Raw genomic sequence first — 27,530 nt, forward strand, 5'->3', positions numbered from 1 at the left:
AGGTAGTGACGGTTTTATGGATGTGCAGACATCAAAATCTGTAACTGTGGACATTTTTCTAAAGACAGTAAGGAAAGAGATGTCAATAGAGCAGAATTCGTAACAGAATCCACTTTGAGCGATATGGTAATCAGAACATGTCCATGGGTAGAGCTTTCAGAGGGCTAGAAACTGGAAAAATTAGGGTTCACCTTTGGACAATGTTTTATATGTCATAAACTGTGCTCTGGAAAGCTGACACTGATATAAAACCTGTGTGACCATCTACAGTACTATTAGATGTAGCATGCCAGTTAGCGCTCCCCATGATTACATGTACCAATCTCTGCTCCATATGTTTGCTGTTATCTTTCCTGTGTGTCAGAACATCCTGAAAGATTCTGAAAGTATTATTTACACAAGAAAAAAAAAATCCCACATTCTTACACATTTCTTGTATTAGTATTTTAGTGTCCCTCAGTTTGGATTCATGTGGTACATCACCTACAAGCATTTGAAAGAACCACCAGGCTTGTATGTTCAGTGCAACCTTTCAGGAACTCTAATGGCATAATTCTGAAAAACTGCAAGTGCAGTCTGGTATTTCATGAGGAAAGGGGCTGGAAGGACACAGGAGGAGCTCAAGAGAACACTTCATGCCTGTGTACTAACTTCATTCATAATTTATCTCTCTGTGCCTTGATGTCCTGCCTTTGATAGCCACAACATTTCATTTCAGCTGAGGCAAAAAGACCTACAATCTATAGCTATTCAAGTATTATTGAACTGGATTAGATATTTCCTCTCTCATTTTCTGAAGCCAGTAGAGCCATCTGCCCCCATTTTACAGCATGCCAGTACATTAGCTATTTTAATTTCAAATTACTGAACAATGATCAAATTTGTAGTCACTGACTGAACTACAACCTCTTGCTCAATTTCTCCACCTGGCCCTCATGCTGGGCTTGTCAATGCCTCTTTATCAATGGGCAGCTGTGTGGTAGGACAAAGGTTCAAAATCTGTGTGACACTGATGATCATTCTAGAACTGGAGGCACCTTGTTTGTCCAGTCCATTCCCATACTACCCAGCTTGTGGTCCGTTATGCCTACCTTCCTCTCCATCCCTCCATCTCTCTCACTTTTCTTTTGTATGGAAGGAGCAATCCTATTTCCACAGACAGTCTGCTCCAACAGAAAAGAACTGGAGAGGCTAAGCAAAAGCTGTATTTTGAACTACACTTGAAATCCCAGTTGTAGTTATTCCTTAGGCAGTGGTTTCTAGACACAGAATTAAACATGAGCAGAACAGGACACTGCACAGAAAAGCAACCCAAAAAAATAAAATGTTGCATTAACAATTAAATACAGAACTTCTGTGTCACAACTTCTGAGTAAGGGCAAAAAACTGCACCCATACTTGGGATGCTGGGAAGGTATCAAAGATATAAATTATACAACACTCAGAGTTAGCTGCAGACAGAAAAAGTTCTCAACATTTTGCTTCTAAAATACTTTGTGAGTTGATACTAACATTCCATCAGCTGTTCCTGTCACTTGAACTCCTGAGGTATACTTCAGGTTCTCCAGTAATTGCAGTTCTCTGTATCTCCCATCTCTGTATCTTCCACTGTAACATGTCCCTTTTGTGTGATACACTGATTCAACTCAGGAACTGCTCGATCTAAGCGTCACTGTAATTTTTCTTTCTGGAAAATGTGCTTCTGCATGTTTAGGGATCAGATCTGTGTAAAGACTGCCCTTTGTTGTATTTATGGAATGCTTCTAAAGTAATAGTAAAAAATTCAATTACCACTGTTACCTGCAGCTCCCTCGTTTCCTCCTCAGCAGCAGAAGCATGGTAGGAGAGAACCTACAGAAAGAGAAGAGCAGCCCTTAGTACAAACAAAATAACCAATGCGATAAAGATGTATTTTTCCTAAAGCAGAATTTTCAGCTTGCATCAGCATTGCATTTGCTGATGAAATCTAGTGTCCATGAAGGGCCCACACTGGTTTTAAGAGAGGTATCTGCAAGCTTTCACAAACCTCCCACAGCACAGAATCATCTTAAGATAATTAGGCCACAAAACCGTAAATAGTTTCTATAAAAGAGCAAAGAACTCTGATTTTTCTCGTTGGAAAGTTTTCATGCCCCACTTTCAAAGACAAATAATACTTGAATGTAACAGCTGTAATGATGAGTCTAACATTGTTGCCATAATAATCTTTTCAGGAGTTTATTTAGATGTAAAATTAAGTTTTGCTCTAATTCAAACTTGGCAAAAAGTTCTGAAAGACAGTAAGTTTGTTTTAAATTACAAAAGAAGCTCATCTTATTTAGCTGTTGAGAACACAGGTCATGAAAATGTTATGGAGGGTTTTAGCAACTGGAGACTGAGTTTTGTTGTAAAGAAGCCATCTTGTATACCAATTTATAATCTGTCTGGACTTCCCATATTATCTGTAAAGTGTACAGTAGAAGAGAGATTTGCTATTTTGCCAGATAAACAAGCAGCTCTTTTTTTAAAGCAGTGAAATAATGTTGACAATAATTTTACTGCCTTTTTATTTGACATGACTTAATACAGGTTTATTTGAGTTCTTGTAGAGTCTATGGTGTGCATAATCCCCATTTGAGGAATTTTGCAAACACTTTTTACATAATGAATGTTATGATATCCAAAGTCTACAAATTTTTCACATTAAGCTTCCAATTATCATCTGTGAGTAGTCAGCTTCTGAGGCTAAAGCCCTCTTCAAGTATTAAACTTAACAGAACCCAATTCAAAGATGAGACCATATGACATTCATCCTGATACGGTTTGATGGAGTCTGAGGAAATTGCTGAAAACCTACAATAATGCTGCTGTTACTCCACAAGCTAGTTTGTCTAAAGGCTGGAGCCAAAATCATCACAGAAAACCTCAGACAAGAAAAGAAAGTCCCTAATCCCCCAAACTATTTCCTCTTCCTACGCAAGACAATAAACCCACTATGTTGCCAATGTGTAGCCTCATGGAGAGGAACAGACTGATTCAGCTCACCACTACATCTTACGAGTAAACCTAAAATACAATACCAATAAAAAAGTCTGCTGGCAGATATGGGAAAAAAAAAAACCAAAACAGAAAAATTCCTGTGCAACTCCACAGGCCAACTGATCTTCTGGGGGAGAGCAACTTCTGGTCAGTATCCATGTGAGTAGCCACACTTGCGTATAGAACAAATAGGGTCTGGAGAAAATTTGCATCTGTTTAGGGCTAATTAAGGACCACCTAGATTTTGGGCTCACCTCTAATGTCACCATCTGTTTGGCCATGGCTCTCTCTACAGCTTCATACATCTGTGTATTCTGGATGCCCAAGCCACAAAAGATGACAAATGCTTCCAGGAACTGTTCATCATTTCTGTTGAAAGCTTTGATATTGCCTGAGTTTTCTTCCCTCTTATTCACAAGCTGGCAAACCCCTATGCCAGGACATAGAAATTAGAAGAAGTAAGACATATGACATATTATATAGAACATCAAGAAATAATTTTGAGTCTAGAACAGTTTACCCTACAGTGGAAACCACTAAGATACATAAAAGTGACAGAGAGGAGCACTGTAGGATTTTCCCCAAAGCTTTTTAGAGTAATTTCATTGTATTAAAGAATAGATGCTAAAATACTCTATATGACTTAGTAGACTTGAAAGTATTTGTTAGGGTTTGTAAATCAAAAAATGTAGGGCTTGACAGACTTGATTATCTTGTGAAATTCTAGGGTCGTTTTCATCCTAACTTTTATTATTAATAGTATTCTAGATTGATTTAATCCCTAAAGACAACTTCTCCTTTGGAGGCTCATTAAATTTCTGTAGCCATGCCAAAAGCATGTCTATGAAAGTCAGAACAGTGGTACACAAAGTTTTGACTTCCTTACTTGAGTCAGTGCTGGAGGTATTTTAAAAAATAATGAATTAGAGAGGAAGCCCAAGTTGAGGCTCAGACCTTAAGTATACGCACTGAGTTGATGAGGATGTGATTGAATTCCAGCCTGCTCCAAGGAATACTGAAATTATTGAAAAGCATCTTACTGAATTCAGCTGGTTAGATTCAAACTTATTGATAGTTGCATCTGTTTTTCTCTTCAGAACTTCTGGACTTTTCTGCCCACATGTCATGAATGATCTGATTGGTAATTTCTGCCAAACCTTGCTGCAACTTAAATCCCTGACACCATTTTAGGCAGAGGGAAATTCACACATATACCTCTCTATAGTTTCACCTAGCAGATGGCAATTTCTGCTAAGAAATCAGAGTATTAACTAAAGCAGCTGCATTGTAAGTATATGTTGATTTTGGGTAAAACTGCTGTAGGGGTGACTAATGTCTTAAACAAATCCAAATGTTCTCCCACTCTCATCAATGTGAGTACTAAGAGTTCCAGGCACAAAAGCTAGTGTTTCTCTGGCCAACTCCAAATAATAATCCCAGTGAAAACAGTAGCTTCAAACTAAAGATTCTGAGAGAAATTACTAAATGAAAAGCCTTCATTTTCTATAAACCACTATTGCATGCTGGTTTGTATACCTTGGATGCTTTATGAAGAACATTTTGCAGGAGAAAGAGTAAAATATTAAATACGTATTTAGCCAGTGAAAGAGAAGACAACTACTTAGCATGGTGTTTCCAGATACTTAAGAGCTTTTACATTTTCTTGCATCAGCAGAGCTACTCCTAATTAACACAGGATATATGAACAGAATCTGAATGCCTTACACTACACCGGGAGGTCAGGGAGGCTGGATTTGCTCCCTGCTTATGGGTAGGGAAGAAATTATAATGTACCAACAGTGAACATAATCAGCAGCTACTGTAAGGTCTTGTCAGTGTTAAACATTTTCTATATGAAAGGATTTCCAGCATTTTTAGTACTCCATATGTACAGACTAAAAAAACTCATTAAGATTTTTAATTAAAAGGACAAAAAAGTCTTTGAGGGAGCAAATGTACATCTTTCCTGATCCAGTAGGTAGAAAAACTGAAAAAAAGAATGATCACACACATGCAAACTGTGTTTTTAGAAGAACACTGGCCTTGCAGGTAGAAGTTTTAATGTCTGTTGACAAAGTAATGCTGTCCTGTTTCCAGATTGTGTCTATTTGGGGAACTTATTTTAGTATTACAGTCTCCTCTAAAGAGATCAGTAAAAATAATATAACTGTAGCTGTAAACTGTTGTGGCAGGATTCTGAACAGTAATGGACTGAAATGACTAGATACTTGAATGATAGTAAAAATAGATAATGCCAGCAGATGAGGATCTGTTTCACTAAGAACAAGATTAACTTTCCCTGGGAAAAAGAAGCTAACTTATACAACTCTACAGGAAAACCTCCCAAAACTCATTTTCAGATCTCTCTTTAGTTCTGTTTATGACATTTTAATTATTTCCATAGCAACTGTGATGTAATGAACGTAATATTAAGACTCAACAGAGAATAAGCCACAAAACCAAATGAATTCTTAAAAGAGACATCATTTGGGTGCACATGAATGCTTCAGGTAGAAGCAGGCACCTCCAAAGGACAATTCATAGCACCCAAACTGCACAGCAGCTGGCACAGATCTTTCTGTAGCTGAGTTGAGGAGACTGTCAATGTCTGTGCAGTTCAGCTTGCCTTTCCACATGCCACCACTGTGCCAAAAAGTCCAGCATTACAGACAGCTCAGGGCTCAAAACCTTATTTACTGATTTATGTCTTCCTTCCACTGCCTTGTAAAAGATCTTTACAAACCACACTAGTAACTGACACAATGAAAATTAATTTTACTTACAAAAAAATTCTGAATGCAAGAAAGCTATGAAAATGATGAACTATCACAGGAATGTTGTAGGTACTTGGTGACTTATTAGGTAAGCAATTTACAGTCAAGGTTGCAGTGGACTTACTACTTAAAACCAAGATAATTAAGGATCTTTTCTCCTGGATTGAAATTCCATTTTGCTGAGATTTTACTGTGGAGCACAAAAATGTCTCTATAAAAGGTATATTTGTTTTAAGGTACCTACCTATCACTTTATTCTTTTTCCCATTTTTTATTGGTGTACACAGCAAACTCTTTATGTGTTGTCTTTCATTTTCTGCGTTATCATTCTGTTAAACAAACAAACAAATGCAATTTTAACGACCAATGTTCAAGTGGCTGAAAAATCCATAGATCTGGGATCTACAACTACTGTTGGCTTACAGAGCTTGCACATCTCTGTCTGGATGGTCTAATAAACACTGTCTGATATGGGCTTTGGTGAATGGTCATACAGGTAGTGATGCTAGTCTTTGTTCATTGGGAGTTTGGAGTCACTGTGTAATTGTGCTAAAAATGTGCTCATTGGGTAATAGATTCTTCCATTAGAAGGAACTACTTGCATTAAAACTTTTCACCAAGACAAAGTGTTCCACTCAGTGCAGCTGCAAAGAGATTTGATGGGCTTTGGGACACCTTTTTACCTTCATCAGGAAACTGATCTCTCCCCTTCCCAGCAGGTCCCCTCACTTGCAATATGGTGATGTAAGGAACAGATGGCATAAACGAAGAGTAATACCTGACATTAAGCTAATTGTGCACTTATGGCACTGAAATTTTCAGCAAATCTTATGGTTTGTTTGAGATGCCTTGATTAATCCACCAACACAATGAAAGGGGGCTTAGTGGAGACTGAATTATGACTCAAAGAACAACAGGAGAATTACCATCAACTAGGTCTACCAAAGACCTTTTATCATCTCTCATGCTCCAAAATAACAGAATTTATTTGGGGGGTGAGGTTACAGGGTAGAACAAAAAGACAATGCATTTTTTTTCCCAAATACCTGGTGAGAAAAGGACATACTTCTGCTCTAAAATCTCCTGGAATAAACTGAAGTACATTTGGCCCACTCTCTAATTGTCTGTGAGACATAAATGGATACACACTACCACATCAAAAGGTTATTTTGTGGGGGGTACTTTTTGCTGTTGTTGCTTTGGTCACTGGTGCTGTGCAAGGACTGTAGACAGATTCTCTACAGTTAAATGCACAAGAACTATAATGCTTACAAGTCACAAGAGGAGATGTAATTCTTTAAAACATTAAGTACCCCTACTTAATAGTGGCATACAGAATAACTCAAGAGTAGGATTTGCTCTATTCTGAACTGTGACATACCTGTGAAATCAACTGTGAAAAAGGATATAAGATTCAGTATCTCTCCCTAGACCCCTCTGTAAGGGCAGCTGAGATACAGATTCAAGCTTGCATGAAAATTGGTTTATGGCTACCCTGACAAAAACCTGCTGTTTCATGGTGAAGTTCAGATACATTGAAATTCAAACTATACTGGAGTGGAGACAAGACCACAGTGCACAGTGCTTAATGCCTGTGCCAGTATGAATGAACAGGAAGGGGATTAAGGAAAAACAGGCATAAATGCCTTTAAGGAGTCTTGTGGATACTTGAACTTTGTCTCCACTGCCCTCTTTGTTGATTCAGGGAAGAACTCCTACACAACTGCTGAAGCTTGTCATTTGTCCTTTTAAGTGCACTGAAGCTCAGGCAGACAATGGCACAGCCCTTACAGCCTAGGTAGCTGGGGCAACCAAAGCATTTGTAAAGTACAAAGTTATTTCCATAAGGTGAGTGAAAATGCTATTGAATGTCCTCCAAAGAGGCAAGGCAGGGTTTCTAGGGCACTAAGTACGCTTGGGATTTCCCCCATGTTCATCAGATTTCAAAACATTCAGCCTGCAACCTTGCCTGAAGATTTCTCCTACACAGTGGTGGAGATGTAGCAACTGTGTGTTGAAAAACAGTATCTAAAAATCCTTCTAGTAGTACTGTATTTTCTTTTTATTACTTTCTTTCACATGCATAAGGTGTAAGCCATGTAGATTCCAGGGAAAAAATGTGAAAGAACTCTAACCCAACTGGGAAAGTGAAAGACCTGTTTCAGACAAGCAGTTGTTTAGATGACTCTCAAGGTATTCACTTTGTTTTAAAATGTCTTCAAAAGAATCACTGTTCAAATGGTATCTGTCCAATTCTGTTTGCACTTTCACCCCTGCAGTTAAGAGAACTTTGGGCCCTGTACTGCAAAACAGTGAGCTTTCAATTCCTGTGTTGTGCAATCCTTCATTGAAACTCACTCCAGAACATCCATAAAACCTTGCACAGAGGAAAAGGGAAGCAGCACAGCTTCCCCACCATGAGCCTGTCCTCTCTGGAACTGTCCACTTACTGCAACAATCACACTGAACACTTCTGACGTTTTCAATGTTCATCTCAGAACAGAGTTTGGTAAAAGCTCTCTGCTGGTCATACCTCTCCTCCCTTTTATTACCCTCTCCCTGAGCCTCTCTAGACAACAAGCTTAAATACAGTAAGAGCAGACATTTTCTAATTTCTGCATTGACAGAATAATACAGAACTACAACTTTGCTTTTTGTTGATGATGACTTTGAAGACCATCCAGCTACCTCTCCAGTATCTGTGTTCAGTAGCACGTCGTACCACAAGCTCCCACTTAGTGAAGCATGAAGCAAAATTTCCCAAATAAAGGCATAGTTGTTCCTTCTCCAAAACAGCAAAGAACTTGCATCTAGAACATCAACATTTGCTAGAACATGAAAGGAAAGGAGAGGCTAAAAGGGAAAGAACTTCTCAGAACTTCCTAACACCTGCAGTACACTACCAAGGACTACTGTGAAAACCTCCTACTGATCTTCCCTTCAGTGTTCTCCACAGAACACACTGCCAGCTCTCCACTGTAGGGATAAATCCCTTCCATGGTTCACTGTGACAGTATTTTACCTTTTCTTCACAGATAATGAATTTTATCAAGCAAATGTATCTTACTTTGTGTTTGTGTAATTCTAATTGCTGTGGCCATTACATTAATAGAAATAATAGGGGGGAAATAAAAAAAAGAGTTGGAAGGTAAACAGGAAAATGTTTTCCATTTCTGAATTTCAAATCTAAGCTTATTTTACTTACTGTCCAGGGAAATCTCCTGTCCTTGCAGACATCTGGGATGTTGAGGGGCTCCATCGTGTTCTTGACATACTGAGCATACATATAATTGATTTTGTTTGTATCGTAGTCCCTGAAGGATACAGCAACATTATTATGTGCTTAGTATGAAAATGGGACATTTTATTATGGAAAGCAGGCATTTGGTGTATTTTTCTTGTTTGAGGAAAGGATATATCCAATAGATACACAATAGAGTTGAGTTCAAATTCTGTATCATGATCCAGCTGCCATCACAAAATAGCAGAGTGGATTGACATTCAGTGATAACACTGAACACCAAACTTAACAAGTAAATCAGTACGGTTTATACAGATGACAGGTAAAGAGTAAACAACTGGGTTTACACTGAAACAAACCTCTTGAAAACAAACTCCATTCACAAATCTGACACCCCTGAAAAATCAATACTGGGTGAAAGTCACATATTCTTTAAATGGAGTGCAGCAGGTAATAGTGGTGGATTCTCTTCTTATAAGCCTTTCCAAATCTGTTCTAAAAGCACAGGCATGATCAGTTGCCTGTGGATTCTGTTACTGGAATAGAATTGTTTATTCCAAATCAGGATGTAAAGTAGCTTTACAGAATCAATCATCTACACTTTTTTTCTTTTTTTTTTTGCCACAGTGTATTTAATTAAGGTGTTTCAATTCTCCTGGACACTTTGTCTGCTTTGGAGGAGGACATATGTTCTAATAATAACCCCAGTCCTATCAAGCTCTTGTGGAAATAAGGTCTTTTGTAAGCATATTGTCTTCAACATTCTCCTGGAATGAACAAAAGTTTGAATTCAGTGATTTACCTGTTTAGATTTTCAGCTGAATCTTCTAATTCCTCAGATTCCATGTGAAACACACTAGAAAATGACTCCTGGAATACCAAGAGGATATTTTAACATATATCAATGTTGTGAGAAAGAATAGTACCATTCATAAAAAGCTTGTTGCACTTATCAAAACTTGTTTTGTAACAAAGTGTAAAAATATTTAACTTCCAATCTAGTAGCAAGTGTACAGGATCCTACCAGAAAAATACCTTTTGATACAACTTTTAAATGCAACTGAAGTGCCTTGAATCTCTATTGATCACTCTGAGAAGAAATGCCAGAGTTTATAAGCTGTGCCAAATTTATCTGTCAGCACAGAACTTCTTTTTAACTTAAAGAAATACTGTTGAGCCAGAATTGAGGGAAGCCCCCACTGCTCCCAAGGAACAAGCACTTCTGCCTTTAGATGAACACAACACTCACAGGGCAATCTTCATCCACTATGAAGATGGTACACCTCTGCACTTGCATGAAGGATATTATAGTAGCAGCTATCTTCTTCAGAATCACTTCCAAAGACTGCTGTTCTTCAAAAATCAGGCTGGCAAGATCGAGAAGCACCTGAGGAAAAGGGCTTTTATGAAATTTTGGTTAATTGTGATTTAAGCAATAATTATCATTACTACTGTCTTTGATTCTTCTCTTCCCTGAATCAAAGCAGTCAACATGTATGTCTGCAACCAAATTTAAGTTTTGGCTCTCATGCAGACTACAAGGTAACAGAAAGTAATAGCCAGTTTGACACCTTTGATGGAAGAACTGGTCATAGTCACAGAATAGATTTTAACAGTTCATCAAATGAAACCTGAGAAAGCCAGACAACACACACCTCTGTGCTTAGGAAACCTAACAGCTTCTAGCAGATCCTAATGAACTCATTTGGTGAAAACTTCATTTAGAGACAGTCTGCTGTTATTTCAAAGCTGCTGCCAAAGGACTCAGCTGCTCAGATGTGCTCATATTCTATTCCTTTTATCCTCACAAGAAGCATGGAGCCAATTTAAAAACTTCATCCAGCTTTCTACCAATTTACAAACACTGATAGTCACTTGGAAACTCAGACCTACCGGAAAAATTTTAAAACAACTGCTGCCTAGTTGTTTCTCCAAAGCCTTTTCATACCATGTATGGCAGACATATTCACCTGTAATGGTCATGGCATTAATAACCCATCAGTTATAAAGATGGCTGCAAAATACAGTTACATAAATGAGAAGGAATTTCAGTTTTTCATTACTGGAATTATGGTTAGCGACTGTTTATAGTTGTAGGAGACTAAAATAATAATCTGTATAACCTCTACTGTTCTGTAGGGATAATATTATCTGAAATTTCTGGAATATATTCTATACCTCTGGTTGTATAAACTGTTCAGTAAACCAGAGGACAACTTCGGGCAGTATCAAGTATATTGACATGGAATGCATGTTCTGACACATAGCTTTACCTTCTTCCCCTAGACAGTTCACTTCTCGTAGGCCAAGCTGGAATGTGCCCAGCTACTTCTCCATGCAGTTAGTTATAGCTTCATCAGAGAGGCACAGTATTCAGTTAGAGCAACTACAAATAGCCAAGGAATAACTTCCATGTGAGAAATACCAGGAACAGGCACTGATTACTAGCTAACCATAGTAATTTCTGTATTCCTGGGACAAACATTTTGAGCCTACCTGATTGCGCCTGTTCTCAAGCAAAGACGTCTCATACAACTGAGCATTGTGAAGAACAATTCCACAAAATGCCAGATACGCAGCAAAATCCTGAAGATAAATGGACATCAACACCTCATGAAGATAATGTCTCACAGTATCTAACCTCTATTCAAAGATAAGCTATGCAATTTTTTGTTTTCACAGAATCACAGAATATATCTAGTTGGAAGAGACCTTCAAGATCATCCAGTCCAACCTTTGACCCAGCACTGGGGGCCAACACAAAACCATGTCCCTAAGCTGCTTAAACACTTCAGGGACAGTGACTCCACCACTGTCCTGGGCAGCCTGGTTTTTTGCTACAACAATCTGAATGGGAAGTCTGGAAATGTTTGGAAAGCACCTGCAGTGTGAGAATTAGGAATCAAGGTGCTGTCTGCTCTACTCACTCTTACAATCTTCATATTTTATCCAAAGCTTTTTCTCATCCTGTAATTGCTGTCTTGAGAGGTGATAGAATATTTAAGAAAGAATCACTACAGAAATGTTAATACTCAAAAGTGTATTTACTGGGGATGCCAGGAAAATGAGGACCAATTCCTAAAAAATTGTATCAATTAAAAGTTATGAAGGTGTTTTACAGTGCATTTCAGTGCAGTAATAAGCCTGTGTTTCAGAGATGTATGGGAGATACCATGCTGATCCAGAAATTAAACTATTTCACATCCATGTTTCCCATGGCCTCACAAAGAAAGAAATTTGCAGTATTACCAGGAAATTTTACTTCTTTGGATGTGTTTAATTTTTAATAACTTTAAAATCTCTGATAAGCATTAAAAGTAATAACATATCCATCCCACATTCCCCCAGGAAAAGAGACATTTCTGTCCAGTTTTATACCTTTTCATCTTGTTCAGTGAAAGTGCCACCAACTCCAGATTTCTTATTGATTGCTTGAGCCACACCAACAACCTAGTGCATTCAAAACAGAGTAATTAGATAGCTTTTAGGAATCTGTCTTTGGTTTCTATATCTAGATATATTTATAGAAGACCATTACAGGTATTCATTTGGTTGGCCTTTGAATAACAAGATATTTAAGTATGTTTTTTCCCTAATTTATTCATGTTACAAGTAGCTGAGCATGAACCTAAAAAAGAAGTGACATGTCTCCTGCACTTCCTTATAGTTACACTGAGCATGTTATATGGCTGGGTCTCATCTTGTGCTAGGCTCAATAAATCTTTGCAGTAAACTCACAGGCTAGGATGTGCTAGCTCAGATGAATCCCACCTAGCTGGGTATAATAACATGAAAAAGCATGAAGTCTGCACAAAGCTTTCAATTCTTTCCACATTTTTTGGAATGCTCGCTTTGTCAAATGATTGACAAAGGTGCAAGGAACTTTGAGATCCAAGTGCTGTAAGACTGATGCAAGGTGTTAATGACAGCATTTTTACATCTTGCTTCTTTGAGATAACAATATCAGAAAGAAAACTCTGCAGTGTGCATGTTTAGAAAGCTGTATGTAACTGTTAATCATTACATTTATGATTGCTAAACAGATGGAAGGCATACAGTTTTATTCTTGTAATGCAAAAGAAGACAATTTACTATCTCACAGCCTTGCCTTCCCAAAACACTAATGTTACAAATAAGGTCATTGTTGTGCAGCACAAATCACTGCCAAATGTGGGTTCAAATATGGCTGTCTGAAATAAAGCTCAGCTGTCAGCTCAATTCCATACAACCCACTTTTTCCCACAGTCAGCCTCTCATTTACTTCAGTAAGGAATATTTCTTATCCAGTGAGATTATTGTAGTAACAATGTGCAACTAGCCTTATGTACTTCTAAAGCTGACTGGGAATAGCAAGCAAATCCTTCAACCAGTCACAATACTTTTGTGGTAACCTACATGTGCAGATATTAATAGTTAGGCCTTTTCTCATAGCACTGTCATCTGTGGGTATTTATTTAATTTCTTTTACTTTGCAGTTTTGAGCCAACATGTCCTAAGACAACTTTAATGAGGTCAAAGGCTTCGAAGATGCCCAAAAGGTGAGTACTTTCATTATGTCTAAACACATCCCCTCCATGAAAGGGAAGTTTGTGGTGCTTTAAAAAAAAAGCTATTAAAAAACATTAAAAGAACCATATGAATATAGCAAAAAGGATATTTAGGCTCCCTTTATTAGCATTGCAGGCTTCTGATACAGTAAGACAGGCATGTGTTCCAAGTGAAATGGTAATTTTTTGATCTTTGTTAAGGTCATTCAATTAAAGGTTTTAACTGAAGAGAAAAGGAATGCAGATGCAAACACTCTTGTTTTGGTGGCAGTCTGAGCTTTTCATAACTTTGTGGTATGTGCCATTTTTTTCCACACAAAAAACAGTTTCAAAAATTCAGCTGGTCCAAATTCTGGCCTCGTTTATACCAGTACAAATTCCAGTGATTGTCACTAAACTCTTTAGAACGAGAAAAACCTGAGATGGATATTATTTAGCCACTGGAGTCTTGCCTGCAACCAGTTAATTAGGAGAACATGTAGGAAACTCAAGAGGATCTGCTCCTGTTACTAAACTAATTATGTAATTAGGGCAAAAGTAAATCATGTGGTAGCACTTTAGGCCATGGAGAATATATGCCAACATTTTAGAGAATACTAAGCACAGTATGAAACCCAAATGCTCATTTTTATAATGTAGTGTAAACAAATATGAAATTACAATAGGTCTGATCTGTGATCTCCAGGTGGCAGTTATGTTCACACCAGCATAAAAATCGAACTGAAGGTGACCAACTGTTCTGAGCTCAGCTGTACAGAAAACTTACTCAGATAACAGGTACATTAAAACTGAAATCCTTGTGGCAATAAATGAGACATATTTGAGATAAAGATAATTCTCCCTAAAGCTTGGAAGAATCTCAGAAAAAAAGACAGTCCACTCAAACACCTGCTCATGGAAGTACTGTTCCAGTCTAACCAAAATATGGGCTTTAAGTTATGTAGGCACAATATTTTGTGTCTCTTAATTCTCTAACAGGCAGACACCAAGTGAACTTTTTTGAATGTTGAATCCTGTAGTAATAAAGCAAAGATGTGTGTTTGTTAAGGAATATAGTTGTTTTCTTGTAATTCTCCTACCTACTGAATTATCCTGTATATTCCTTGGTTACCCAAGACAAAACTAGTAGGGAAGAAAGAAGCTAAAAGCAGCTGTGAAAGGGGATGGCTGCTAGAAAAGTTGAAGATACTATTCAGGACTGAAGACAACCAAGATTAAAGGATAGGAAAGACTGAAATACTTAGTTTCTGCTTATAGTTTGATACCTGTGATCTTATGGCCTAATCCTTGAAGTACCATTCAGCTGCTGAGAGGTACACACTCTTTTATCCCCAGTCTGACTAGGTAGGTAGGATTATAGAAAAAGATGTATCTCTAGTAGTAATGCAGTTCTTAACAAATGCCATCATCCAGGTCTGCTGTATTGAAAGCACACAATGTGTGGGCAGAAAGAAACAAACTGTACATAAAGGACTTTACCAGTCCAACTTTGAAGTCAGCTGGAAAAATTCCCCTTGGATCAGAAAACAAGACAGGCCATGAAAACAAAAAGCAGTTTTGATAATGGAATTGTTCTCTTACTTTCAGTCCCAAATTGGGGGGAGAAGCCCTCCAACAATTGCTGAGTCAACATCCACATCTGTTTTGCCACATCTGAACTCACTTTCCTAACTGTATTCTTGCTGGCAACACAGGTAATCTTCCCGTGCTGCTTCTTGTTCCATAACATCTCCTCTCAGTCTGTGGCAGTTAACCCATTTATTAATGCCCAATCCACATTGCAAGCAGAGACTCCTAACTTTGCAAGACCTTTATCTTTACCGTTTTCTTGCAATAGTTGCCTCTTCCCTTTTTAGTTGGTTCTTACTTCAGATTATGTAAAAATGTAATTAATATAATTTTGTTTCCTAAGAGTATATTTTTTTTTGCTTATTTACTTTTCTGGCACTTGAAGAAAATTGCATTAAGCCAAAGAATGGTAACAGGAAGAGAGAAACTCAGTTTTATCTCATTTTGAAGATGGGAACATACTTGAAAAGTGGTTTTAACCTTACTTTCCTGTCCTGGTCTTGTAGATGTTTGATTCAAGCTTATAAAGTTATCCTGCAGGGCCAGAACTGTATTTACAGACTTTCATTTTAACCAACAAAACTTTCACATCCTCTTCTCTCATTCATGCCAGCAGTAGCCTGCATGGTTTCCAGCAGTCTGGCAGCTATAACATGTCTCAACATAAGCTGAAAATCCACCCAAGAAGCAAATTACTGATTTCCATAATCCTGCAGCAGGAGCTACTGGAAGTTGAGTTAGTTTGTTTAAAGCTTGGCTAGATCTACACTATACTGCAGTGACTGTGATGTATTATACCCAACATGGTCACTGCGGGAGGAAGTAACTTATTGGGCTAACAGTAGCATGCCTGCTCACATTTTACACAAGAAAATTCAACAGGATAATTTCAAAGGCTGTTGTCAAAAGAGTAGCACCCCTCATTTGCTGGGAAGAGCTTCCCAGTGATAGGAGATATGGCAAAGTAAAGAACAAACTAAACAATGAAGAGTGAGCATTGCCAGAATAAAACATTTCCCTGGGTGATCAGTAGGAAGTTCAGTCTTACACACTGAGAGCCTGGGAGATAGGTCTCAGTTAATTCAGCTGTAATTTCCCAGATGAGAAAATCCTACAGATTTTTGTAAAAGTTAAACTGAAATAGAATTTCATTAAAATTATTCTGAAGACAGAAAAAAAAATGCAGATACAACAGAAAACTGTCACATCATCACAGAATGTTAGGGGTTGGAAGGGACCTTGAAAAAATGTCTAGTCCAATCCCCCTGCCAGAGCAGGTCCACCTATATCAGGTCATTGCTGTTGATGTTCTACAGCAGCTGTGATGACTGTTCATCAGAGACCATGCATACCATCCATTCCACAGATACTCCAAATCAATTAGAAAGCTGTATTGTTTCAGCTCTGGGGAAATCCCCAAGTTCATTTAAGCAAAGGGCTTCCATTTCTTACTCAGTTATGACAAATTTTGTCAGTCAGTTTGCAATTGTAAATTTTTATGGGAAAAGGAGAACTTTTCATAAAGCTATCACCATACAAGCCTCAGTGATCTGATCTTTAAGGACATGATCAGCAGAATTTTCTGCATCTGAAGTGCAGTGTTTCCAAGGCATTTCTGTCAACAAGAATGGGTTGAGTAGGGGATTGAGAAAAGTTCTTTTACTGTTAAGTATTTGTGCAGAGGTAATGTCTTCTTACTGCACTGCTTTTTTTCTCATTGGTACTAGTTCCTGGGTCCTTTTTATGAGCTCTCTGGTGAATCAAAGAGTTTTCTTCTTTTCATCAATAGAATATCTTACTAGCTGTTATTTTTAACTGAGACTGGTTTTTCACATGCCTCATGGAAATACAGGCAAATGTGAAAAACGGCTACTGGAAAAATCTCCATTCTTCAGGAGACCCAGAGGATTTAATAATCAGCATGAGATTTTCTTCTTCTCAATTACTGACTCTTCTGTTTTTTTAAAAATAGTACTAATACTAAAGAAACAAATGGAACACCCCATTTGCTTCTCTTTCTCAGTCTTTATTTTTGGATGTCTTCCAGACAGTCTTTTGACTGTGGTGGCTGACATCCTGGGCCAGAGCAGCATTCACTGGCCGCAGTATTACTAGAGGCCCTTTGAGGAGGTGGTTGGTTTTGTTGGGTTTTGGCTGTTTTGGTTGGTTGGTTGGGTTTTGGGTTTGGGTGGGTTTTTTAACAGAAAGGAGCCAGTATTCTGGGTTTGGGGTGTTTTAAATAAAATAAGCAGGAGAATGCAAATGGAAAATTAGGACTGAATCACTGACTCCAACATTTGTCCAAGAACATGTCAGCCATGTGTTATGGTGAGAGGGAAAAAAACCTTCTGGTAGAGACTTTGAAATCGGGGGGAAAGTGCTATTCTTTCCTGTAAGAAATCTGATATTTCAATCCCTTCAAATTATTGCATGAGTAGAGTGTAACACTCTCCTCAAACTTCAGGTTGGCTGAACTTCTCAAAATAAACAAATTCCTGCTTCATTTCCACTTGCTGATGCACTTAGGAGAAGGAAGTTGGCAGAAGATACGGCCAATTGCAGGTTTATTCAGCCTGTAAGTCATGGAGTATTGGTCCAACAAATTCCTTCCCCCTCTTATTCCTTCCCCCACCGACCATCAGGACCTGGTGAGAAATAAAGCACCTTCACGCTCCCTGGCCAGCAAGATTTTGTAATTCATTTCTAATCCAAATTACATAGACCACAGCAATTTTTCCACTCAAGAAAAAGAAAAATGGGATGGTTTGGGTGAAATTTAAAGCCTAGCATGGACCACTGGTCCCTGACAGCTCTTTGCACAACATCTGCTTTGCTCATCAGCTGGCCCAGGGCCAGCAGTGGCTGCTGCTGGTTCGAAAGGGGAAGACTTTTAGTGAGAGTGGGAGCAGGAGAGGAGCAAGTGCTGTCCTTGGAAGAACTGAAGAACAATTTTAAAGCCAAAATTAACAGTACATGAATAAAAGAAATCCAGCTGATATCTGGGTCAACTGGAGAAAGATTCAATAAAGAATTTTAATCAATTTATTTAATGAAAAAACAGAATAGTTCAGTGCAGTAAGAGTCAAGGTGACCAAGAAAAAGAAGGTATGATGTCTTTAGAACAGTCTTGGCAGCAGTTCTTTTTGGAGTTTGAGCTCTCTGGAAGCAAACAATAAATACTCTGAAAAATAAAGAATTACAGAAGAGAAAATTTTAAAGCTCTGTATAGAGAGCCTTACACTTTGTGAGTATTCTTAAAACTGGTGATGTGGCTGAAGGCTACATTCAGGATCAATAAACCCCAAACTTGGTTTACTTACTCCTAAATAAAACAGTGGACCTCACTTTTTTCCCTTTCATTGGCTTTACTGAATTCACTGTTAGAGTACTCAGTGCAAGAAGTCATTGTTAGTCCATAGTAAGAATTCTCCCTACTGCAACAGCATCAGATGGGAAGAGAGAACTTCTGTGAGAAGTCCCATGGGTGGGAAAAATGCACAAGAGTTCAATCAGCAGATTCACATTGCTTGAAATTAGCAGTGGTTTAAGTTATGTGATTTGTGGATGACTTTTCTGAATCACAGCGACACAATGTGTTTTTCAGTGCCTGCTGTTAAACACCTGTTTCATAATTTATTACTTAAAACCTGAGTTACTAGCACACAACTAACAGCCTTTTTGGACACCAGTTTGTGTACTCCGAAGAAAATAATGTAGATACAACCTAAGCTGTGGTATTGCAATCTGAGTATGCAGCAACCAGTAAGTGTGCAGAGAATTTCAACGCTGACATACTTGGGATAGGAACCAGCAAACAGCACTTCTAAAGTTAAATACATGTATTCTACTTCTGCATCTGGTATTAAACTCTTCTTGACAGTTCCCATTGGCTTACATTACTGAACTTAGAATTCAGCCCACCACAGTAAGATAAGAGTCTAAGCAAACATAAGCAATCTTTTTAAAGAAGAGATGGTCTTATACTGTAAGCTAATGACTGCCAGCTAATAAAGCATCAGCACAGCTGGAAACAGTATTACATGAAGTGATCCCAATGCTGTTACTTACCTCTTCTCTGTGATTCTTTATTGGCATGCAGAGAATACTCTGAGTCTTGTACCCTGTGATCTGGTCAACTTCTGCATTGAATCTTGGATCCTGATACAAGAAAAAACCCACAGTTATTTGACCAGTTGCCTAAAGACTAGTTGTTAGCAAATAATTACAGAGGTTTTCTGAGGTAGCAAACAAGTGTTTGTTGAAAATGAAACCATACTGATATGTTTGCTTCTGAAAAAAATCTTGAGTAATGTTGCCTTATTTTGTAAGCATGCTCAGATTATCTGAGAAATGATCAATCAGAAGAGGTAATTTTCAGCTCTGTATGCCTTTTTTGAGTTAATTAATCAATTGTGTATTTCATCAAAATCTCCATCATCCCTAAATTCAGAGGACAAAATCAACATATCCGAAAAGCCTGGAATGAAGAGATGTTAATCTCGGCTGTAAAACATGTCTTTCCCCCAGTGCAGGTTCTCTTCCGTTTGTCATCTGGCCTTGCATTAAATAATTCAAATCACAGAGCACCATTTCATTTGGGAGACAGCTGTACAGCTCAAACCCTCATCCTGTTCTTGTTCATTCAGCTCCTACTCTGTGCCTTGGGTATGTTAAAATTCTCTAAAGTCATAGGACTCCACTTTTGCAGACAATTATACTTGTGCACCAAAGTTAACAACCTTGTCAGTATAATTGTGTCCAAAGCTAGGAATGCAAATACTGCTGTGCACATAGTTGGAGACAACAGGCAGATATCTGACTGCTAATGTCAAACTTACTGATGGATGTTAGCATTCATCTAGCATTAGTCATAATTCTATGTTTCTGCATATGCATGTATCTATAATACTTGTATTATAACCACAGCCATGGTGTCGGGGTTGCATCTTGACTGATTTAAGCCGATACAGCTCCAAATACATCCACTAAAATGGCAATAATTCAACAGCTGATAGAATATGGCTTTTATCAAGAATCAGTCAGGATAAATTTTCATGGCTTACCTCATATGCATTTTTGATGTTCAGAGGCTGGCCTATAGCTGCTACGTGACCCACAATGCCCTTGTTCCACTCTAGCCGAATGCAGTTGTTGGAAGCTTCTTCCAGGGTGGAGCCTTCTGCCACGTCAAACAGCCTGCTTACAAGAAACTTCTCATTAGAGCTGTCCTCACAGACCAAGAACAGGGAATAGCGATCGGCTGCTATGAGCTCATGGATATGTAGGAAAATCTTATGGCAAAGTGCTGTGACATCTAAGTGACTAGAAATATCTTTCACAAGTTCCAATAGTCTTGAGCACTGATCCCCTGCACTGGTCTCAATCCTTGGAGATTGCAGAGGCATCTGTTCCTTCTTTTCAGAGCCAGAGAGGAAGCTCACTGCTCCTACTGAGTCCTTGACAAAAATAGGCCTTAAAGGTCTGTCAAATTCGGAAGCAGAGATTTTCCTTGCTGGTGTCCCAGAGTTGGTGGTCTCACCACAGGCAGGCTGGTGACAAGCACAGGATTCACTCTGGGACTTGGTTCCCTCTTTGCAGACTGGGATGGTATGAACTCTCTCAGCAAACCATGCATTAACCATTTCTCTGTAAAACAAAAATAAAAATACAGTGAATGATGTAAGCTAAAACTCCTCAGGAACGAACATGTTTGAAGAGGACACTGTCAAGAGGAAAACCTTCAACCTTTACATACAGGGGGCACAAGTGCATCTCTAGTGCTCCTCTGTGTCAACATTCTTGAATTTCACACAGCACTTGGACTAGATTAAGCAGTAATGTTTTGTGCACCATAAAAAGGAAGCCATTTCTACCTAAAGGAAATACCTGAACAGGGCAGAGGAAGGCTGCTTTATGCTGTGGCTTTCAGAATATAGATCAGAAGTTTATGCCATAATTTTGTGCTTGAAAAAGTCTGCTCTTTCCCACCCTAAGATTTAAGATTTCCGTATAAGATGTATATGTAGTCATATGAAGACAAAACTTTCTGGTTTAATTCTGGTTTCCTTGAAACTTTTTAAAAGACATTTTGGAAATTTAATTCTGTCAAATCACCTGCAGCCCTTCCTATTTTCATGGCACCTACACACTATTTTAAAGTTAACTTCCCCTGTTCTCTCAGAGTTAATGAAAAACACTGGTTTGACTCAAAGCACAAAAGTTTTCCTTAAAAACTGTCACAGAGAAACGTGAATACTTCTAATTCAACCCCCTTGAATACTTCTAATTCAACCCCTTTTAAAATAATGAAAAGACAGACTGTTTTCATACATCTCTCCTCCTTCATTTCCTCGCAGATATAACTCATTGCCTAGATCAACCCAAAATACTAATACCCCCAAATTCCATTTTTTAAGAGTTTGACATTCATTAAAAATTGTCATGTATCTCTGGTATTTATTCTCAAATTAGCTTGGCACTAGAATGCCAACCTTATTCATGTCTTTATTAAATACAGCCTATCTTGCATTATCTGTAAGCAGACATACCATCAATAACATGAATATATTTTTTTCTTATCAGTACAATATTTTATTGTCTCAAATCTGGAGGGGGTTGTTTATGTTTTAATATAAGGCAGTTTATTTCATTTACTTAGTGTTAAGGATTCCTCACAGCACACGATCTGCTCTCAGAAGAAATGTGGCTTTTTTCTGAATTACATAATGTGTGAGCCTATGAACAGCAAAAATCCTATTAAGAAGTCTGATCTTTTGGAAACCTTTCATGGTGGTCATGTTTTAAATTTGGGATTTTTTGTATTTGCTCAGCAGACCACAGGAATTTCGAGAGTGAAGCTGAATGAAAGCATGGAACTAAGTCAGGTTAGTCAGCTGCTGATCGGTTACATGAGTCAGTATAAGTTAAATATGAAAAGCACTGTACACAGCCTTTTTTGCCTTACAGAAAAGCTTCATCTATGTTCTAGAATGCTATATTGCATGTGTAATTAACCACTAATTCAAAGCAAGTGATTAAAATCTTAAGTCCACCAATATTAATTTTATTAGCAAGCAATCCACAACAGGAAACTTATCTGTCTTCTACTAGGAAGGTCCAAAAGAGCTTTCCAGATTTTGCAATCCCTGTCATTTGGAGACCTCAACTGCATACAAACGTTCTATGAAAAATTGAATTGATTTAGGAAGTAGCATGAGTATAAAGGGAGCACCTGGGCAAAAGAAAATCATCACATTACTGTACCCATTCTACTTCAGTGCAAGCTATTCTGAGGAGGATTTTTTCCCCCTTCAGAAAACTATGGCTGAGGTAAGTACTACTCAGTGCAGCACTGTAAAACCAAAGTCATATCTTATTCACACCAGCCCAACTCCAAATAATTGGATAATAGACTATTCTTTGACTTCTGTCTGTGTATTTGATCATGCCAAACCTTATATAGAGGGTTAATATAATTTACAGCCTCAGTGATCTTCAAGGCTGAATGGTCAGTGTGGCCACATAAGACATGTGTGAATCTTCTGACAATGAGAGTCCAAAACCACTGAATGAAACATTGAGCACAATTAAAGCAGTGAAAGTTTTGCCAGACTTCCACAGAGCTAGGATTTCATTCCATGTTTTCACATTTTCCATGAATCCTCTGCAGCAGTGCTTGCTGTAGCAATAATATACTTCAATCAACATTTATTATATATTTCCCAGCAATCTAAAGCTAACCCAGTTGCTGGAAACATAGTGCCAGAGAACACAATGAAATTTCATTGTTATTCTGAAAGCTTAGGTACTTATTTTTAAAAGAACTAAGGTCTGCTTTTTAAGTACATTTAATCAACTACCAATGACTCTTCTTTATTATAGCAGTGACACTTTTCTGAATGTTTCTTGCATTGCAAAAGCATAAAGAACAATTAATTTATTATTACAGCTTTAATTTTAACAAGATTATAGTACTTAAACAGGATAAATAGGAAATGTGGGACCTGGGACCACATATTACTGAAATGCATAATTCACATAGGACAGTATTGCATTTGCAAAAGCTGTTCTAATGACTCAAGATAAGAAGCTAGCATTTGATGACATTTGAAATTTTTGTTTATTAAACTGAATGAGAAAACAGAATTAAAGATTGTGATGAAAATTACCAGAAGTATATAAAAAAAACAAGTTTAAAATGCAAAAGTTTGTACGTAGACTCAGTACAACCTGATCGCTCTTGTTGTCTTATTGATATATGCAAGTTCTTTTTGTTTGACTCTAATCTCAAGAAATTACCTGAAATTTTTAGCTTTTTCTAAACAAAATTTAGCATCTAGCACTAAGGCTGCAGAAAAAAAAAACCTGGGTTCATCAGACACAAGAGAGAATAATGTAGAATATATTATAGAATATCAGTATAAAATATATACTGATACTAATATGTAAATTATAGGATAATGAATAGTTTTAAAAGAAGGCTTGTGACGACCCAGTTTCATGACTGTGTGTGCTGGCATGATTTTTGAACATTGAGGATTGGCATTAATGTAAACTAGGATTTAAAAGTTACTGTAATAACCTGTTATCAGATGAGAGTGCTCTTAAACTAGCAAGTGATTAGACGCAGGAGGCTGTGTACTTTGGCTGGGCATGTTTGAAAATGCAGAGGCATGAACTAGGACTATTGCTACGTGACAGCAATTTGTAGAGCAATCTGAATCCTTGATTGTTTACTCTCAAGGAAAGGAGAATATAAAAATGCTATCATTTCACTTAGTTCTGTGTTACACAGAATCTACATTTGTCACTGTGTTACGGTACCCTGTGTGGACAAAGCTAAAGCTAATTGGTTATCAGATGAAACCTGCCATGGTGTGTGATCTGGAGTGTTGTGTAATGATGTCCTCTGCTCTTAATGGTGCAGTAATCAGTAAGAGCCATGTATTCTGAATTCTAACACCAGTTTGCAAAATGTAGCCATAATTTAGTTTTTACCTTCTTGCCTTTTTACTATGTAAAAATAAGCATTTCTGCCTTATGGAGGTTATTAAGGGATGTGGAATATAACTGTAAAATCTTTCACATGAAAGTAACTACATTTAATCAGAAGTGACGACTAGTTAGGTAGCAGCTGTACTATTTCTGAAGCACTTTGATGTTGAACAGAGCTATACTGCATAACTCTGAGTAACATATTCCTATCCCCTTTAACATCTCTTAGAGGAGGGTCCAATAATTTGCCTACATAATGTGTGATTCTCAGAAAGCTTTGTAAATTAACAACAAATACTTAACTATACCATTTAAAGCATGGTTTTTAACTTCAGACCATTTAGGCATTTTTATTTGGGCAACAAGAAGGCTGTTCAAATTCAGCTGGAATAAGAACAGCGTTCACTGACCTTTACTGAATGCCTCTTCTAACAAGGGAACTATTTAGCTTCCTTTACTCACAAGAACCAGCATTTCACAGTAACCAACGTCAAAGTCTTGACGTGCATTCGCTTGTCAACACTCAATCCTATTTAACAATGCACAACAAGAATGTCATTACTAACAAATACCTTCTCAGCACAGAATTAGCTCAACAGATATCTAATACCAGACACATATGAAACCACAAGTGACATTACTGGAAATTAGTAACAAGTGCTTTGTAAGATTAAGATGTTATTTTGAAAGGACTACAGGAAGAAACAAACACTTGTTACTGTTCACATGAATGGGCCTCTGTAAGCACTGGCATTGTCAAGAGCTGACTGTAAGAACTGCTGTAGAAGTAAGTTTAGAAGTTGCAGGGCTGTATTAGACAGGAGCAGATACCGATCTCTACCGATGTACACAGATCAGAGAATCACAGAATATTAGGGGTTGGAAGATCATCTAGTCCAGCCCCCCCTACCAAAACAGATAGTCCAAACCAAACTAACCAAGAACAGTTGGAGATGAAATAACCATATTTTAGTCTATCAGCAAATCCAGGCTTTCCTCTATAAAGCACAATTTCCAGAAAGCGTGACAAGAGTGACTGATGAATTTGCCTGGTGACCTCATCATCAAATGACAAAACTTGAGAGAAATTTTGAAGAGAAGGATGAGAAGGGGATGAAAATTCAATGTCAGGTAAAACACATGAAGAAAGAAAATGACTTTGTGATCCTCTATAATCACTTAGATACAAGTACACATTATCTGCGGCACATGAGAACTCAGGAACGTCGGAGGAAATTAAGATTCTTTTGTTCCTGATTTGTTAAACTCCTGTCCCTAATGCCACAAGTTTTCAATAGGCAACAAAACTGGAAAATCAATGGGTGAGGAAACATAGACACAGGAAACCAAACATGGCTTGACCCAGGTCATGCAGAAGGTCACAATCAGACCTGAAGACAATCTGGCTTTACTTTCTGTGCCATATGTATCAAAGCATTCTGACTGGACACTCATTACAATCCTACTCATTCGCTGGGAGTATTAAATAATTTATTGTACCCATCTTCAAAATACACAGCACACTTCTCAAAGAAAACCTCAAACCTCAGTGAAGAGGTTTAAAGAGTAACAGCTAGATCATACTTATTTTGCTCACCCATGTAACCATGCTACATAGGTAGGACCATCCATACCCATGCAACCATTCAGCAAGCATTTAGTATCTTTGGAAAAAAACATGCAAAAACAGAGCACAAAAGTAATAGTGAGATGCAACAGTGATAGTCTACTATATCTAACTTATCTTTCACAAAGATGGCATAATAATGACCGCACCATAAGAGTACTGAGTGATGGGTGGCTTTCAGTGAAACCACAAATAATTCTCTGTTGCTCATGAATCTTTCATATGGAATGTTGGTGTAGTTGTGTGGACTGTTCTGCTAATTTTCAGTGAAACCAGCAGTTACTGATACTGCACTTCAGGACAGGGATTCAATCCAAATTTGTCTACTAGAAAATGCCAGCTTTCAACTATCTCTATTCCTCCTAGTGTTGAAATCAACAATATTTTAAGCCAAGCTTTGTCATTTTCTCATTTGCTTTCCTTAAAATAACCACTAGATGTCTTCACATTTTTCCCCACATCTTGATGTAATTCAGAAAACATTTAGAGCATTAGCAAAAACTATTTAATTTTAAAAACTTAGTTTGAAAACCAAAGTCACTTGGCTATTATACTTGTCCTCCCTTATTCTTTACTGTACTCCCTGTTTCACATCACATTCGAAGTGGCTTTGCCTCCTTTCTGGCCATGGAAAGATTTAAATGGACTGTGTAAGGCCTCATTAGATGGAATTGGTGAACTGACTAAAAGAAGTATTTTCAAAATAACTAAAAAAAAGTAGACTAACAAAGACAATACTTGTTTTTCCTCAAACCCTTTCCAATTATAGCTACTAGGAATACTATTTTTAACAGGGCTAGGCAAACAGTGTTTGAAGACAACACATGACAAAGCCAGTGCCTTTTTTTGGGCACAACTCAATATATTTAACTTTAAATATGTTAAGTGGCCTAACTGATTTTGTTTGAATATTGATGTAACTAAAGAACTCTAATTCTTGATTCAAAGCATGCTCGTGAGATGGTGAAATAACTTTTTAGAACTATGAAGTAGATCTTCTGCGAGCACTCGTTTTTTAAAACAGAGGTTGCTTTTTATTTGAAGCAAAAGTATTTGAAATGGAGGACTAATGCTAAGAGGCTATTCTTGGCTATTTTCAAGTTTTCCTTAACAACCAAACTGCAAGCTTAATTTTTTGCAGGGAAGCATTCTTCCAATGAAGGGACTTTCTGTTCCACTGTAAAGAAAGACAGAAGAAGGTCAAATGCTAAAACATGACTTTTATTTCTCATCCAAATGCTTACTGCTTGTTCCAGTAACTGTGTACCTATGTATGTTTCTGCCAGCTTCAAAATAGGATTGGTATTTTTATTTTATATATGTAGTCTCTGTCCTAATCCTGTACAAAGAAATTAATTTCTTCTTCATATCATGATTCTTTAACAGATGCCCAACACAAAACTTCCATGAACTTCTACAATTTAGAAATAAAAGCTATCTAACTTGTCTCCCACAGAGGCAACATTTTGCCTCAGCTCCCCTTCTCTTCCCAGTTGCCAGATACTTTTCCCCATTGTCTAAAGTCGTCTTAGTATGAGCAAAGAAATGGAAATGAGATTTCAGATGCCTATTGGCATTCTCCAAAGTACTGTAATATGATAATAAATTTCTCCTGAAACAAAAGAAAGCAAGAAAATATTTTAACTGTTGCAATAGTTTACTCCATCTCATTTTCTCCTTGTCCTCTAAGGTTTACCAGTTGTATTTTAATTAATGTATTGTGCATACCCATTTGTTGCTTTAGCACCTAAGGCAAAAAG

General features: G+C 37.7%; 1 protein-coding gene across 6 annotated transcripts in view; it reads right to left on the reverse strand.

Annotated features, from left to right (window-relative positions):
* Nucleotides 1-27,530, reverse strand: part of PDE5A (phosphodiesterase 5A) — a 95,687-nt gene that overhangs the window by 16,096 nt on the left and 52,061 nt on the right. For 5 of the 6 annotated variants that reach the window (XM_068153945.1, XM_068153944.1, XM_068153942.1 and 2 more), the window contains exons 2-11: nucleotides 20,213-20,795; nucleotides 19,218-19,307; nucleotides 12,412-12,483; nucleotides 11,530-11,619; nucleotides 10,283-10,420; nucleotides 9,836-9,903; nucleotides 8,998-9,106; nucleotides 6,037-6,121; nucleotides 3,273-3,448; nucleotides 1,792-1,851 (exon numbers count right to left, since the gene is read on the reverse strand). In XM_068153945.1, the coding sequence (XP_068010046.1) occupies nucleotides 1,792-1,851; nucleotides 3,273-3,448; nucleotides 6,037-6,121; nucleotides 8,998-9,106; nucleotides 9,836-9,903; nucleotides 10,283-10,420; nucleotides 11,530-11,619; nucleotides 12,412-12,483; nucleotides 19,218-19,307; nucleotides 20,213-20,791 (1,467 nt within the window). In that variant the 5' untranslated portion in view covers nucleotides 20,792-20,795. The remainder of the gene's footprint in view (nucleotides 1-1,791; nucleotides 1,852-3,272; nucleotides 3,449-6,036; nucleotides 6,122-8,997; nucleotides 9,107-9,835; nucleotides 9,904-10,282; nucleotides 10,421-11,529; nucleotides 11,620-12,411; nucleotides 12,484-19,217; nucleotides 19,308-20,212; nucleotides 20,796-27,530) is intronic. The other variant, XM_068153943.1, reaches the window with a different exon arrangement.

Source organism: Melanerpes formicivorus, unplaced genomic scaffold (genome assembly GCF_026170545.1).
Source record: "Melanerpes formicivorus ecotype bairdi unplaced genomic scaffold, bMelFor1.0.p_v2 SCAF_27, whole genome shotgun sequence".
NCBI lineage: Eukaryota > Metazoa > Chordata > Aves > Piciformes > Picidae > Melanerpes > Melanerpes formicivorus.